The sequence below is a fragment of the Eublepharis macularius genome, chromosome 3 (genome assembly GCF_028583425.1).
Source record: "Eublepharis macularius isolate TG4126 chromosome 3, MPM_Emac_v1.0, whole genome shotgun sequence".
In the NCBI taxonomy this organism is placed as follows: domain Eukaryota; kingdom Metazoa; phylum Chordata; class Lepidosauria; order Squamata; family Eublepharidae; genus Eublepharis; species Eublepharis macularius.
The window spans coordinates 171,708,092-171,725,568 of NC_072792.1; the positions used below are offsets into that span (position 1 = coordinate 171,708,092).

General features: G+C 46.3%; 1 protein-coding gene across 5 annotated transcripts in view; it reads right to left on the reverse strand.

Moving 5' to 3' along the window:
- Window positions 1-5,739, reverse strand: part of LOC129325919 (autocrine proliferation repressor protein A-like) — a 33,294-nt gene extending 27,555 nt beyond the window's left edge. For 4 of the 5 annotated variants that reach the window (XM_054973919.1, XM_054973916.1, XM_054973918.1 and 1 more), the window contains exon 1: window positions 5,314-5,739. In XM_054973919.1, the coding sequence (XP_054829894.1) occupies window positions 5,314-5,542 (229 nt within the window). In that variant the 5' untranslated portion in view covers window positions 5,543-5,739. The remainder of the gene's footprint in view (window positions 1-5,313) is intronic. The other variant, XM_054973914.1, reaches the window with a different exon arrangement.
- Window positions 5,740-17,477: the final 11,738 nt, after the last annotated feature.

Genomic DNA, 17,477 nt, shown 5'->3' on the forward strand with positions numbered 1-17,477 from the left:
CAGGGCATACTAGTGTTGTTAGTGTATAAGGCTATCACTTGTTATTGGGGGGTTTAGGGCCAGCTCAATTCCGGAGGAATTCAGCTGTTTGACAGGCTCAGGTTCCCCAACTAAATAGGGTTGCTTAAAAAGACATTTGATTGTCTGTCTCCAAGGAGTAGAGCCACAAGAAGAACAGATTTAGAAGCAGGTAGATAGGTCTTGAAAACAAAGTTAACCTTTGTTTTCCCAGGGTTTCTGATTAGTCAGTGTAGCTTTTGTGACTCGAGGAGAAAGGACGGCAGAGAGGAAAGCAGAGAGGGGCCCCAGGGGAAAGGCCAGGGATAAATCTAGACGGGAGGAGGGGAGGGAGAGGGGGACTGCTGCGGCAGCCCCCCCATCTGAGCAGAGGAGGCCCTCCCCTGCGCTGCTGCTGTTCACCAGCCTGGCTTCTGGTGACAGGAAGAGGGTTCGCAAGGCTCTCTTTCCTGAGGCAGCTGCTGGAGGGCCACCCCCAACCCAGGTGTCTCAGGCAGGGGCTGGCACTGGGCAGGGGCCTGCTGCTGAGGCTCCTCCTCCTCCAGTGGTTGCAAGCCAGCTGCTGGAGGAGGGGCAGCATGTGGTGTCTCCTGGGATGGACGTGGGGCATGTGACTTTTCCATCCCTCACGATCACCCCAGGAACCTAGAGGATGTTGGAGGAACTGCCCGTGAGACCCCCTGTGCGGCGGTCCACCCCAGTTTCCTCTGAGGCCAGCAGCAAGCCTCTCACGGCTGTGCAGGAGGAGAGGATGCAGGAGGAAGAGGCAGAGACTGTGATGGAAGAGCCCACATCTCTGCCCCTTCAGCCTTGTCCATCCCCAACTGCCCAGCCGAGAGTGGGACACGGTGTGTCCGGCCAGAGCACCTCACAGGAGGTGTCTCAGGGTGGGCCCGTGAGCACTTCTCCTGTGAAGCCTGGGCAGCCCTTCACCTCCGAACTCTGGAAGCACTTCCAGACAACGGAGGACCCCTGAGTTGCCCAGTGCCTGCATTGTAGGCAGCGCGTCAGCTGTGGCAGAGATGTGAACCATCGCTCCACATCTGGGATGAGGGCCCACATGAAGAGGCACCACTAGGCGGTGCTTCTTCGGGGGGAGAGTTCAAGTGGCACCACACAGCCGCCAGCTAGCCAGAAGGAGGCAGGCTCCTCTGGTGCTTTCCCTCCAAGGGTTCCTGTAGGGCAGGGACGCCAAGCATCTCTGCTGGAGATGCTTGGTAAGGAGGGCCCTAGTGTGCCCAGAGAGGGGATCCAGAGGGCGAGCCGGCACCTCACGCACCACATGGTCAATATGGTAGCTGTGAATGGGAGACCATTCTCCATAGTGGAAGACTTTGGCTTCTCAGGGCTGCTCCACGATTTCTTTCCCTGGTACGCCGTCCCTGCTCGCACGACGTTGAGCAGATCAGTGTTGCCCTCATTTTACAGGGCTGCCAGGGACCATGTGAAGGCACAGCTGTCCCGGGTTGCCGGGAGAACTGTGCACTTCACATCTGACATCTGGACCTGCCCAAATGTGCAGCAAGCGTACTTGTCGCTTACTGCTCACCGGTGGGAACCCGAGGCAGTTCAGGGTGGGGGGGAGGTGCCTACAGCTAGCCAGGGAAAGATGGGTGACCACTGGGCCGGCTACTGCAAGGCCCTGCTTCACACCGAGGTTCTCGACATGTCGCACATGGCGGAGAACATCGCTGCCACCCTGAGGAGACAGTTGGAGGAGTGGATAGGCCAGGGACCCACCACCGTGGGATGCATAGTGACGGACAGTGGCAGCAACATGAGGGTGGCAGCGGATCTAGTGAGCCAAGAGTGCATTTACTGTGCGACCCACAAAATTCACCTAGTGGTGAGAGATGCACTTGGGTTAGGCTCCTCGAAGGAACCCCGTGATTCCCAGACTCGTGAATTCCAGTTACTGCTCCAGAAATGTCAAGGCTCATGAGTCACTTCTTGCACAGCATGACAGCCACTCATGAACTGCGCCAGAAGCAGGTCAGGACAGGCATGCTGGAGCACGCACTGATCGCTGACGTCAGCACTCGCTGGAACTCCACCTGTGCCATGCTTGAGCGCTTGGTGGAGCAGCTCATTACACAAAAATAACACAACTCAATATCAGACAATCACCCAAAACACAATAACCGCTATAAACACTTTATTTATGTAAAAGATGTGGGTTACATAGCGGGAGGGCACAAAAGGGCATGAAAGCATTTCACCAGACAAAAGTAACACAACTCACTTCGGATCTGAGAATCACCAAAAACACAATTCCTGTCAAAAACACTTTATTTCTTGAACAGATATAGGTTACACAGTAGCAGGGCACACCAACAGGTTGAGACTTGGTGGGGGGTGGGAGGAAAGGTGGGAGAAGGGCCCCTGAGGGTTGGGGGCATTTTGCATGCAAAATGCCACCCCTGCCAAGACAAGCCTCTGTTATTTCCCACCTTGGAAATAGTGGAGAAAGGGCGGGGGGGAAGAGCACCTACTTTGGGAGGTCATAAAATGCCCCCCCAAGTGGGAGCAGGCTGAGCATTGATGGGGGGTGGGAGGAAAGGTAGGAGAAGGGCCCCTGAGGGTTGCGGGCATTTTGAATGCAAAATGCCACCCCTAAGCCTCTTCATTTTTTCCCCATAGGAAATAATGGAGATCAGCAACTGCAAGCACATAATAGGAGATTAGCAGCAGCAAGCAAAAACCTTTCCCTTTTTAGGCGGAGATAGGGGCACCTGGTTTGGGGGGCCATAACATGGCCCCCCAAAGTCCAATCTTTCTGAAACTTGGAGGGTAGTTAGAGAGGAGTTAGACGAAGATGCCCACCAAGATTGGCTTGATTCAGTGGGAAAATGCCTCCCCCAGGCTTACGGGAAGCCTGGGGAAGCTTTTTCCCATTGAAATTTATTACCGAAACAAGCCGAAATACCAAAACGATTACCGAATCGCAAATACCAAAACGGCTTGCCATTTTGGTATTCACGATTACCGAAACGGTTTCTTGTTTCGGTAATACCGAAACAGAAATACCGAAACGGTCTGGCTTTGCACACCCCTATTAAAGACTGGATATACCACTTTTCATGAAGAGAGAAGAAAAAACAACGATCAGAATCTTTGCGCATATCAGGACTTATTAATGCAAACTCAGGAAGGAATACTCTCTTAGCAGGGAAGCTTATGGGATCCCCCTTCCCATATCGTCCTCCAGCCAAGTTCCCCTCGACCCAGCTGCCATTTTGCCTCTCATGATTGAGGCTTGGCTGACAGACAGTGATGTGTACGTGCACCCCACATATACTCTGAAGCCAATTTAATGACATATCTTCTTCCCCAGGTAGGAGGCTGCCCTTTCATTCACTCTTTCTCTCTATCTACCCTTTTGGGAGGGCCCCCAAAGTATTAGCATGTGTAGATTTAACCCTCAAAGTAATGTTATTAAGAAATAACTCTCACAGTATTCAATGTACTTAGGATTGCAACTCTGCCATCTCATAGGTCAGATTCATAATCCATTTTTTAAAAATTCTTCCTGGCCCTATGCAAATGGCACAATGTTCTTGAAAACCCTATGATTCTATGTTTCTTCTTTACCATGGTCGGAATGAAAACTCCTAAGTAATAGCAGCTAGAGTGCAGTGAGTTTGATGGGAAAGGGAAGAGTTAGACCTCTAAAACTATATTTTTTCATATTTTTATTTATTCAAGGATAATATTGAAAGTTCACAGCTGCTGCTCTGTTAAAAATTCTGTCTGCATAAGAAAGTGCTTTTTCAAAGAAACCAAAAATTGCAGATGATTACCGTGTCTTTAATGACAAATGGACTACTGAGTACTTTGTTTTAAACAAGGATAAAGCACTTTGCCTGATATCTTGAAACTGTCTCAGTATTAAAGAAGTATAATGTTGAATCTTGTCACGAGAGCTACTCAATATATCAAGGAGAGGTGCAAGTGAACAAGATCAGTTCTCTTAAAAAAAAGTCAATGTTTTTGCAGTTTAGAAAGCACACTGAGGAGAACCTGCTTGTGAGGGGCAGCTATCATGTTGCTAAATGTATTGCTGAGAGTAGTAGTCCATTCATGGGGCGGGGGTGAATTTGTTAAAAAGTGCATGGTTAAAGTAATGGAGGAAATGTGCCCTGATAAGATATCTTGTGTTAGTTGTGTCAATTTATCTGCATCTACAATCACCAGGTGTGTTGAAGGACTAGGAGTAGAACTGCATGTTACTGATTTCCAAGGCAAAAAAAATTGATCCTCCCCCCTTTGGCACTCGATGAGTAATGACATTATAGACACTACTCACCTACTAATATTTATCAGGGAGATAGATTCCAGATTCAGAATTACTGCAGAGTTTGAAAGGCACTACAACTGCAGAAAACATATTCTTGAAGGTGTGTGAATCAGTAGAAAATCTTGGTCTGAGTTGGAATAAATTGAAAAGCATCACAATTGATGGTACAAGAAATATGGTGCGAAGTAAAACTGGTGTAGGTGCAAGAATCAATGAAGAGATATTGAAATTAAACTGTATGCTTCCCATGAAATTTCACTGCATGATTCACTCTTTAGGCATTGGACATTCTAATGTGGCCACCGTGTGCCAAAAGTTTGGGGACCCCTACTCTATGGAGTTCCAATAATAAACTCTTCTTTCTTCTCTAATGCTTAACCTAGGATCTGGGTGTAGATTTGTTTCTCTCTCCATGCACACACACATACTCCCTCTGTAGCCCATGCACACATGTACAGACCCATGATTTGCTGCACATAAAGCAGCTCTGCAAACAGCACCCACTTGGGAAGAATAAACCATGTGGCAAATCACCACTACTTGCAATAGCTTGTGTGTGCATGTATGCCCTTATGTGCATGTCTAGAAGGAAGGAATTTAGATCTTTCAAAGGACAATCTTGTATGCCCATAATTACTATCATTCTTGGTAAGATTGGGGGTTAGATCTGATGCATCCTTTCCACTTGCTTTCCTCCCGAGCAAGAGACTTGTAGTGATGCAAAAGCAGGATAGGAGATTTGGTTTGCTACCCCCTTCTCTCTGCAGCCACCTATTTTAGAAACCGGGGCTCTGGGCACAGGGAGCAGGAGGGAAGGTCTGCCTATACCAATGCTTTGGCTTAGTGTTGAACAGGATCCAAGCCAAAATCTTTTATTTTCACTGCCAATCGACTTTTTATGACTATTTCAATCTCTTTGTCACCAAGCTGAAAATGGTACCCTCTTTCCTTCCACTTCAAGTGGCATGAGAATCCCCCACTCCAAAAACGCTACTTACCATCCAGCCACTTCTGGGAGCTCATTTTGATGGTATGAAATGTGGCTTCAAGGAAAAGTAAATTTTCTCTCTTCTTCGACAGCAAGTTATATTCATAGTGAGAGTCAGGGAGGTTGACGTATTCATCCAGTGCCTTCCATTCCATCAGCCAAACAGAGGACAAGCAGGCTGGCAAGAGGAAAACGGTTAGAGGATGCATGTCCCAGGACCTAGTCAGACCCCTCTCCATGGGAGCGTTACCTGATAATGGTGAGAAGTTTGCTGCCTATTTCTAATGGTGGGAAAGAAAAGAGCTTTGCTGGCGTGGCTTTAGAAAGGAATGCCACGCTGAACACTCCTGTTGCCTTTAAACACCCATCCAATCCCCTTGGGCTGAATCATTGGCATAGCTGCTAGCAAAATCATCCCATGCGCCCAAGGAGGAGCCAGGAAAGGTCACCTTGACTCTTGGCAAAGATCTCATTATTCAGCAAAGTCTAAAGAGGACTAGGTAAATTTTGCTATATGAGTAAAACCTACTGAGAATCTTTAAAGGTTATCCCACAGTCAAGGAAAAATCAATTTCTATTCCTCACAATGGAACCTATAAGCAGTTGATACTTTAAAGTCCATTAGTATTCCTTAGGATCACTCAAAATATTCATAGTATCATTCTTAAAGCCTAGGCCCAAGTACAAGCAGGTTGGAGTTTGTATCAACTGCTTATAGATAGTATCATCAGTTGCTTTGCACTAGCACTTTATGTATAGGTATTTATATGAAAACTGTGTGTATTGACATATATTGAATGGCAAATTGAACTATGTAATAACAATAAGAATATTTTTGCAAGTGTTGTGTGGTTATTTCATTAGGTTATCATGATTATTGTTTTCCTTTGCTATCCATTTCAAGGAGGCATCAAGAATCAATCCCAAGCTCCTAACCCTCAGAATGGCCCAAGACATCTGGGACCGAGCCAGGCTAGCCATCCATCATCAGGTATAACTGGGTGTCATCTGCATATCGATGACACTCATGTCCAAAACTTTGCACCAACTGGACAAGAGGGTTCATATAGATGTTAAAGAGCAATGGGGTGTGTATTGCCCTTTGTGGGACACCACACACCATGGGTTGAGGACGACAATTTCTCCTCAAGTGCCATCCTCTGTCCCCAACTGTGGTGAAAGGAGCCAAGCAACTCTAAGGCAATCCCTCGTATCCCCACATCAGCAAGGCGGCGGGTCAGGACTTGTTCCCGTGAAAATCATCCGCAAAGGCAACCAGCAATGTCTCTGCCGCATGCCCTGTGTGGAAATTGGACTGGAGGGGATCTAGGGCTGTGGTTTCATTCAGGAACCCCTGAAGCTCTTCCACCACCACTTGCTCAAACACCTTACCCAGGAATGGGAGTTTCAAAACTAGGCAGTAATTGACAGGATCGGTGAGGTCCATAGATAACTTCTTTAGGAGAGGCCTCACCACGGCTCCTTTAGTATCCCAGAGAAAACCCCAGAGCTTAGGGACAAGTTGACAATGGCCTCCAAGTGGCCCCATATGCCATCGGTGCTGGCCTTTACCAGCCGCAATGGACATGGGTCCAGGAGGCAAGTGGTAGGTCTCACCGCTCACAAGGTCCTGTCAATCCAATCCCCACAGAGTGGACTGAAGTGATCAAATATTGGCCCAGAAGACAGCCAGGGGTCTCTAGCTCACATACTGTATCAACTGTGGCTGGCAAATAGCAACAGAGAGACAAAATTTTATCAGCACAAAAGCTCCCCAAAGCCTCACAGCTAACGTTCGAATTCAAAATCTGACTGTCTCCATCCAGCAAGGAGACCAACGAGTGAACCACAATAAACTATTTTGCTGGGTGTGAGCTAGCTGATACAATGGAGGCTGTTTAGAATTCCTTATTCACAGTCTTCACCACCTCATAGGATTTTATAAGTGTTCTATAAGATGATCTTGTCTCTGACACGAGATCGCAGCCACACTCTCTCAAGCTGTCTTGGCTTCCGCTTCTTCTGGCATAGTTCCTCTGTATACCAGGGGGCCCTTTGGACATGAGGGTGAAGAGGGCGACAGGGGGCAATTTCATCAATGGCTTCAGAGAGCTGGGCTTGCCAGTCCAATGAATCTGCCGTGAAGGATGAGAAGGGGGAGTTTCTGAAAATGGCTTGTGTGTGTTTTCTTGATATCTCGAGGGTTTCTTCCCTGCCAGGTCCATGAGAAATGGTCTCTCTCTACAATATCATTTCAGGAGGGAAATACTTTCCTTTGGGGCTGCCTGAGAGCCCAGCCAATGTCTCTCAATTTTTCACTGCGCATCAACAAAGAATCACACTTTCAATATCTTTCTCACTGAGCTGTACATGGTGGCCTCCTGCCTTCCAGCCCAAGAGCTGTGAGAATCCTCTATTCTGCTTTAGAAAACTTTGTGAAGGCACCCTGGCTTCCTTAGAGCCTTCCAGTTTTCCTTCTTATTTGAATCATTGGTGATTGTGCCTTAAAATCTCTGTTTTAAGAAACTCCTTCCCATCTCAAACTCCCTCCATCTCAACAAACAGTTCTTCCCTGATTATGAGAATTGGATTCAATAAGATAGTTTTAGGCTATGTTTGACTTTCAATAGATATCAGGATTTTTGAAATCTCCCATGACCACTATCTCCCACCTCTTTGCAATTTTTCTAATCTGGTTTAGGTAAGTTTTGTAACTTGGTCATCCAAGCCTTCTGCCAGGCTTGGTGGTCTATAGCAGACCTTCTCAATGATATCACTACTATTTTTTCTCCTTTTATTTTCTCCCAGAAGCTCTCAACTTGCCTTCCATTCCTCATATAATGCTACTCCTCGAATCACAGAATCATTCGGTTGTAAGAGACCTGCAGGGTCATCTAGGTCAACCTCCTGCATGATGCAGGAAACTCAGAACTACACACACACACACACACACACACACACACACACACACACACAAACCCAGTGACCCCTGCTCCATGTGTCCAGCAGGTAGTAAAACACCATCAGGATCCCTAGCTGAACTGGACTGAGGAAAAGCGCTACCTTCTTATTGTTATTGTATTATTATTTATATTATTACATGACCCCCGCCCCCCAGGTGGTGATTGGTATTACCCTGGGCATTTAAGAAAGGGCCATGTGCACTAAGCACTGATGCAGCCCTTCCTGCCCTCCCTCTCAGGATCTGCCTAGGTTCACAGAATCAGCATTGCTGTCAGATGGCCACCCTCTCTCCTTCCTTTCTGATCTAGTCATTTGGCAAAAAACAAACCTTCTTACATTAAGATTCCAAGTTCCTCCTGTTTGCTACCTGCGTGCTATATTCTGATGGGTTCTGGCAAATGATACACAGACACCTCCGTTTGGTTGGAATGGCCACAACTTTATTGAATGTAGCCAGATTGGAGAATTGGCCAGGCATATGGGCAGTGGATTTTTTGGCATCGGAAGACACCTTGCTGTCCGATGCATAACGCCAAAGCTGGCCCACGGAACAGCAAGTAGTGTTCTGCCACCATCCATGCTGGCCAGCCTTTGTCTCCCTTTTCCACAGGGTTGAGCCACTCAAATGCCCTGCTCACCCCTTACCGATCCAGCCCAATGCCTCAAAACCACCCAAACCCATAAAGTTGTTATAGGCCCACTGGCTGCCCAGATTGAGTGGTGGGTGGGTGGGAAAGCATCCTACTCCTGCTGGTACTCCTCTGGAATGGTGCCACCCATCTTGTCACTCTCAGAAGAGGTTTCCTGCTGCTCCTCCTCTTCCATCACTGGACCATGCCTCCACCTCAGCCTTGCCCTCAGTAGCAACACAGCCCCAGCTGAGTCTGCGAGCTTCCTTTTTCCCCTATAGTTGGTGCATTAATGTAGAAACATAGGAACCCATGATTTATGCCTCTTAAAAAGTGACGTGCCAATTTTTTGTACTAAGGAAAAAAAAAAGATATTGAAGCCATAGTGAGGAGAAAGAAGAGCCCCAGAGCCTCTCAAAGTCTTTAAAGAGGTCAGATTCACATGGAATGTTTCAGGAACAGAGTCCCAAGGTTTGAGGAATTCTATGTAAGTGCCAAGGAGAAACGCCCATGGCCTTTTATTTCTGGGAACTAGAACAGAGTATATCTTTCTCCTAAATCATCTTGGATGTGCATCTGGTTCTTTCAGGTACTCAGTTATATAGGAGCCAATTTATATGGTTGCCTAATCACACGAACTTTCATCAGTCTAAGGGATACTTTCTATCATGTTTATATGTAAGCAATTGGCCAGGCCTCTGCAATTTAATATGGCTACATGTGATGTTAAATGTCACCAAGCTCCTGGACTTAAAATGGAAGTTTGGATTGCAGCCAGGGGGATTCCAGCTAACAGTTTCTGAGTCTCGCCTGGGAGACCCAAGCATGAATGGAATGCCACACCTAAATGTGGAGAGACCAGCAGTGATTAATTTTGCAGTCTCCTCAGCCCCTAAAGTATTCCAGAGCAACAAAAGTCTCGTAGTGTCTTCCCACTTAGCACCTTTTCCCCCCTCCTTCCATAATGAGATCTCCTGTACATGGTTGAGGAGAAAATCAATTAGCATTCATAAGTACTTATAATTTATTCCTGGGAAGGTACATTCCCCAACTAAACTTATCAGCTTAGCTGTGGTGGACTTCAATAACAAACTGCCCTTTGTTCAGATCCAGGACAAGTTTTGCATTCCCTCTCACACACCCCGGCAGCTACCAATCAAGGCAATCAAACCTTTCTTACTCCCATGAACTGACCGTTGGAGTCTTGTTCTAACAGCTAGGTGGGCTCCCTATAAGAGCAGTGCCCTGATTCCATTCAAATAGAACAGTACATGCTTGCCAGATCCAAAGCGCTCTTCCCTTGAGGTTTACTCTACGTCTCTTGGTCTCCTGCCTGAGAACGCTGGTGTTAGGATCTACTCTCTTCTCCCGCAGACCGGACTACTCTTCAGGATTGGCAGATATACTTTGCCCTCCCTCACTCTTTTTCAACTTCTACCTATCTTCCTTGGACTCTGTGTGTGTTTAACCGTTTTTGCTATTTATCCTGTGTGTATGTGCATGCATTTTCTCTTTTCAATAAAAGTTTACCGGTTGAATTCAAAGCACCAGTCTCTTTTGCTATAATTGGAAGGGACCCCATAAAAATTGATGAAAAAGATTCCTCTAAGGTGCTCTGAGTAGCATTTTCTTCTCAAAGAAGCATGCAAAGAATTGCAGCCTGCAGCTTTTTATCACTGAACATTTTATATTTATATAGTATGGAAAATAAATTAAATAGAAAAGTGAGAGGGAAGACTAAGTGGTATGACTTCATGGAAATAGGGTTTGGTGTTTCCTCCTAAACCACAGACCCATCTTCTTCTAGATAGGGAAAGGGAGTAGGAACTTTTCATGGAAAATCCTCCCAGTCGACCTCTGAGAGGAGGTGTCTTCAGATGAAAGACCACTTTTATTCTGTGAGCTTACTCCCAGAAAAGTGGTTGCAGCCTAGACATAGCAGGTTGCCTGCTGTGGTAGGCATAGGGTTGCCAGGTCCCTTCACTCTCTTGGCAGTAGATTGGGACTCTGGCTCTTACATCCCCTCTTCCCCCTCTTCTTCATCTTCCTCATGCTCATAGTGGTCACATGCTCCCAGCTGGCATCATGATTTCACTTCAGGAAGTGACATCATCACATGGGTCAAAGAGCAGCCAGGGAGTGCTCCCGCACTTGCCAAAGGGCTGAATCATCCTCCTTGGGGCCAAATTCAGCTCGAAATGGGCCTGCTGCAGGGTGTGAGAGCATGCTGTGCTGCCCAGGGTGCGCTTCACTGCCGTGAGAGTTCCCCAAGGGACATACCTCCCTACTGGCCAGGTAAGTGAGGGTGGAGGGGGAAGGTGGGAGCAGAGGATTCCCCGCCCCATGCGGGGGAATGTCAAGCCTAGGGAGGCAACTTCCTTCCTCTGCAGTTCCAGCACCTTCTCTGACGCAAGGAAACTGTGGGGAGTAAGGGAGGGAGGTAAATGGCATCATTTGATTCCTTTCATTCAAATCTCTGTTCTCCAAATGCTCCTGCCCCATCTATGCTCTCAGCTGGTTATCCAATGGCATCCTCATTCTGCACATTCCCATTTTTTATTTAAGATCCATTCCTGGTTTATATGAAATGGCAAACCCTCTCTTGAGCTCATTTGCAAAGCTGTATGATTCATGGAAACAGGGTATGGCAGGGTATGGCTTTAAAACTAATTCTTTTTTAAAAGCATTCATGATAGATTTAAGGTTGGTTCCAGAACAAAGAATTACACCACTTCACCAGCAGGCTGTGACAGACAAACTAGGCATGTGCGGAAATGGGCATGTGTGTTTGTGGTGTTCTCCAGCTGCCCAGCAAGCTCTAGAAAATGGCTCAGTCCTTAGTAAACCCAGTCATTGATGAATTGGTGGCATATCTGTGATGAGAGGTATTCATTTTGAAATTTTTTGTGATGTTTTTGAATCTATGGCTGTTGAATGAAATGCTTGTCCTGATTGGGTAGTCTGGTGGGGTGTTGCCAGGTCAGACTCAAAATTATTCAGTTTTATTGTTCTTATTATTTTCTGTGCTGCTCTTTTCAAAGGGGAAGAGGAGGTTGACAAGTTGGAGGCTCTGGGACAGCTCTTTTTGCACTTTTCTGCACAAAATCACACAGAACAAAATCCTCCCTCATATCTAATGAACCCCTAATTCTCAAGCAGTTTGAATGGAGGGGGGCATTTTACCGAGCCCCAAAGTAGGTCTAGCTTTGCACAGCCACACTTAATTCTCTCTAGCAATTCCTAAACTATCAGCAGAAGCCGACCTCCAGTATTAAAAAAACGAATCTCTGTGTGCATTCATTTCAGTTCCCTACTCTTACAATTACTGAGAATATTTTTGTAAAACCTTTCCACTGAAAACTCTGCATTTGCCTTCTTTTTTTTTGATACAGATTGCTTTTTGTTTCATTCCAGAAAGTGAGGGAGTATTCCAGTGCAACTCCCCTCTCCCCAAGATCGTCTTTGCAGTTTCTGTGAGCAGTGAGCCCGGCAGCATCATTTTAATTGCTGTTTATGTTATAAAAATTAAACACTCTTGAATCTAATGTACTAAAAATCACATTAGTACACTGCCTGGCAAGGAGAACATTGTCAGCTCCTGCCCAGGAGAGTGAAACATGAATGGAATGTGTATTCAGTGCCAAGTAATTGGGTGTGATTGGCTCCTGCCTCCCTACGCTACAGAATGTGCTGTCTTTGACAATAGAGGTGCTCGTGAGTCACCGCCCTGAACATTCCAAACTCTCCTCTTCCCATTGATTAAATCCTACCCTGCAATCGAGGGCCATCAATCAGCCCTCATAAGTTTCAGAGTTTGTAACTCTTCCTGGAAACATCTAATCAACACTATAAATTTATTAACCAAGCTCTAGGAACATTTAATTAACTACTGTTTCTTTGTAAGACAACAAGAACAACCAATCTGATTTCTTTGTCATACCCCAGCAGTGCCAATCAAGGTAATAAAAGCTTTGTCATTCCCAGGAGGTAACCTTTAAGGTCTTTGTCCTAACAGCTGAAGTCACTCTCTACCCTCAGGGCACATTCAGCCATATAAGAACCCTAGCTCTGCCCCAATCAAATTGAGCACTGTGGGGAGCACCTATTTTGAATCTTAGCACTGCTCTCTCAGAGTCTCTTGTTCTCTAAGCTTTCCTCTCTGGCAAAAGACGCAGGATGTTCAAAGCCCTCTTCCTCCATGGACTACACTACTCCTCTGATGATAACTATATCCCAAATCCGTAACTCTATTCCAACCTAGGACTCCGTTGTACGTGTGTGAACAGTTTGTCTCTTGTGCGTGTGAGTTGTCCCCTTTAAATAAAAACCCCTCTTTATTTCAAAGAACATCCATCTTCTCAGTTTCCTTGGGGAGGAGACCCCATAAAAATTGGTGGAGTATTCCACTTGTTAGCCCTCTTGCATAGCCTTCTCCTTGCCGCTAATTCCCCCCTACGTGCTAGGAGACCAGTTCTGGTAACATTTTGTTATTTCCTATGTGAGTATTCCTGGGCCAGGGCTGGACTTGTTTGTTATCAGATTTCATCAAACGTGCAGCAGGGTATCTTACACCCCTAAGTTTCAAAGCATTTGAATTTTACAACCCCTGAGGAACCCCCTTCCAGGCATTGTGGGTTCCCCTTAGTGAGCCCAAATGGCCCTGCCCAAGGACACCATCAGGGCTTGGGGTGGGCTGGAGTGACTTCTCTCAGTTTAGGATGTGGAGTATGGGAAAGAAGCGCTTTACTCCTGCTGTCCAACCCATATCTTTCTTTCCCATCTTGTCTTGTATTCAGTGACTTTAATAGCAATTATTCAAATGTCAGTCAAAGAAAGTTTTATTAAGTATGAGAAGGGAAAAGAAAAAAAAGCCATTTATGTAATAAAATGATAACAGAAATAATTAGGTAAAGGTAATTTTGGCTAGTAATTTTCCATAACATACTGGTAAGATAGAAGATGTATTTTACAATGCGACGGCCCCAAGTCTATCTGAGTCAAATTTACATATGAATTCCAGTTCAGCAACTTCCCGCTGGATTTTCTTTTTGAAAGGTTTCTATTGAACGGTGGTGACCTTTAAGTCTTTGATGGAATATCCTGATAGATTTAAGTGTTCTCCCACTGGTTTCTGGATGTTGTCCCTTTTAATGTCAGATTTTTGTCCGTTTGTTGTTTTGCGCAGAGGATGGCTGGTTTGTCCAATGTACAGAGCAGATGGACATTGATGGCACGTGAGGGCATATATCACATTGGAGGATGAGCAGCTGTAAGAGCCAGAGATAGTGTAATTGACACTATTGGATCCTGTAATTGTATTTCCTTGGTAGATATGAGAGCAGAGATAGCATCTGGGTCAGTTGCTGGGTCTGGTACCTGTGCTGGTGACTCTGCTAGCCAATTAATGGTTGCTAGTGAGAAGTCGTTTAAGGTTGGGGGGCTGTCTGTAGGCAAGGAGAGCTCTTCCACCCAGGGCTTGTGAGAGAGAGGCATCATTTTCCAAGATGGGCTGTAGATCACTCACAATACATTGGATGGGTTTGAGCTGGGAACTATAGGTGACAACGATTGGTGTTCTGTTGTTTGTTCCTTTAGGTTTGTCCTGGAGCAGGCTGTTTCTGGGTCCTAGTCTGGCTCTGTTGATTTGTTTCCTCACCTCATTTGGTGGGTACTGTAGCTCCCAAAAATGCTTGTTGTAAATCTCTTATGTGGGAGTCCTGATCAAGAGCATTGGAGCAGATACAATTGTAACGTAAAGCTTGGCTGTAGACAATCAACCGAGTTGTATGTTTAGGGTGGTAGCTAGAGGCATGTAGATATGAGTATCTGTCGGTGGGTTTCAGGTATAAGGTGGTATTTATCTGTCCATTATGTAGTTTTACAGTGGTGCCCGGGAAGTGTACCTCTTTTGTAGAGTGGTCCAGGCTCAGGTTGGTAGCATTTTTTGTTCTTATTCATCTGCCTTATTTTCTATAGTGAAGTTTCCCGACTCTCTGACTCTCTCAGCCTTATGGTTGTCTATGCCCAGACAAGTGTCTGTAGTGTCTTTGTGTATTTTGTTGTGATTTTTGTGATTTTTTTATCCCACCTGTTCTCCAGTGAACTCGGAGTAGTATGTATGGTCTAACCTCCCATTTTTATCTTTACAACAACCCCCTAAGATAGATAAACTGAGAGAGAGTAATTCACTCAAGCTAAAGCTGGGAGGTGCATGGGCCAGTGAGGATTTGAAACTAGGGCTTCACAATCTTAGTCTAATATTCTAATGACGAGAACACAGCTTTTTTAGAACCAAAGCAAGGCTATCTAACATTAGAGCTACATTGTCAGCACACTTCTACCTTGTACCTTTTCCTTTGTTATATCGCCTATGTTCTAGAACCACCACCCAAATTCCCTAGGAAAAACAAATTGCTTCATCGTTGTTTCTTGAAGGTTTTCAGACCAGTGTTCCATGGCATCCATCACCTTTGCAATTAGGACATGGGAAAGTGTCTCGAATGATGTGGATTTCTGATGAAAACACCAACTTGACACCACTGTCATCTCCTGGGAATGTGGCCTGTGAAGAAATTGTTATTCTGTTCAAAATGTAACCTTAGATAATTTGATAGCCTAGTATTTATTTATTTATGTATTTAATCACATTTCTAGACCGCCCTCCCCGTCAGACGGGCTCAGGGTGGTTTAACGACAGTTTAAAACAGTAAAAACATTATAAAAACATTAAAACATAGCAAAACAATTAAAATTGGCGGGTATAAAATATTAAAATACAGCATTTTTCTGCATGGGTGGTGGAAGGTCTTCAGTGGTATGGCCGGCGAGAGGACAGCTTAGCCCCCATCAAATGCCTGGTGGAACATCTCCGTCTTGCAGGCCAGGAAGAAAGATAACAAATCCTGCCAGGCCCTAGTTTCCTGAGACAGAGAGTTCCACCAGGTTGGAGCCAGAACTGAAAAGGCCCTGGCTCTGGTAGAGGCCAGGCGGACCTCCCTGGGGCCAGGGACCATCAGCAATTTCTTAGCAGCTGATCTAAGTGACCTCTGGGGAACATATGGGGAGAGGTGGTCCTGAAGGTATGCTGGGCCCAGTCCGCATAGGGCTTTATAGGTTAATTCTAGGGGTGTGCAATTTGGGTATATGATACCCGAAAAAAACCCGAAACAACCTGTTTCGGGTTGTTTCGGGTTTTCCCGAAACGTTTCAGAAAACCCGAAACGTTTCGGGTAATCCGAAACAGCGATTTCTGAAACGTTTCGGTATTTCAGCTTGTTTTAATAATGCATTTCAATGGGAAAAAGCCTCCCCCAGGCTTCCCGGAAGCCTGGGGGAGGCATTTTCCCACCAAATCAAGCCAATCTTGGTGGGGACCTTCCTCTAACTCCCCTCTAACAACCCCCAAGTTTCAGAAAGATTGGACTTTGGGGGGCCAAGTTATGGCCCCCCCAAAACAGGTCCCCCCTATCCTCGCCTAAAAGGGAAAGGTTTTTGCTTGCTGCTGCTGATCTCTTACGTTGTGGATGCTGCTGCTGATCTCCATGTTTCCTATGGGGGGGAAATGAAGAGGCAGGCTTGTCTTTCTAGGGGTGGCATTTTGCATGCAAAATGCCCCCAACCCTCAGGGGCCCTTCTCCTACCTTTCCTCCCACCCCCACCAAAGTTCAGCCTGCTTCCACTTGGGGGGGGCATTTAATGGCCTCCCATAGTAGGTGCTCCCCCCCCTTTCTGCACTATTTCCAGCTGGGAAATAACAGAGGCTTGTCTTGCTAGGGGTGGCATTTTGCCCTCAGGGGCCCTTCTCCTACCTTTCCTCCCACCCCCCACCAAGGCTCAGCCTGCTCCCACTTGGGGGGCCTCCCAAAGTAGGTGCTCTTCCTGCCCTTCCTCCACTATTTCCAGCTGGGAAATAACAGAGGCTTGTCTTGCCAGGGGTGGCATTTTGCATGCAAAATGCCTCCAACCCTCAGGGGCCCTTCTCCTACCTTTCCTCCCACCCCCCACCAAGGCTCAGCCCCAAGGCTCAGCCTGCTCCCACTTGGGGGGGGGCATTTCATGGCCTCCCAAAGTAGGTGCTCTCAGCCCCCAAAGTCCACCCCTTACAGCCCCACACATACCCAATTCTCCCCCAGCTGCCACACACAGATCCAAATCCCCACAGTAGCTCCTCACAGGCCCAAATCCAGCCCCAGCAGCCCCACACAATCCCAGGAACAGGCTGGCCAGCCTTCTCCCTTTGTTTCCTATGCTGTGAACTATAACACTCTGTTTTCCAGAGCAAATGTGCACAGCCCAGGGATGCCACAATGGTGGACACACTTCTGAGTGCCAGCTTGTCCCTGTGAAAGAGCACTTGAACCACAGACACCCTCCCTCAAATTCCCCCACCACCTACAGAGATGGCTGGCCAGCCAGCCCCATTGTTCTCTTTGATGGGAACCAACTGGACAACAAAGAATAAAACACGAACAACACAAAGTTTTTTAAAAAAAACATTTCTCACTTTCAAAGTACAAGTAGGCAAAGCATTTTGACACATTACACCAGCAGTCCCCCACACAGAAAAATAACATGACTCACT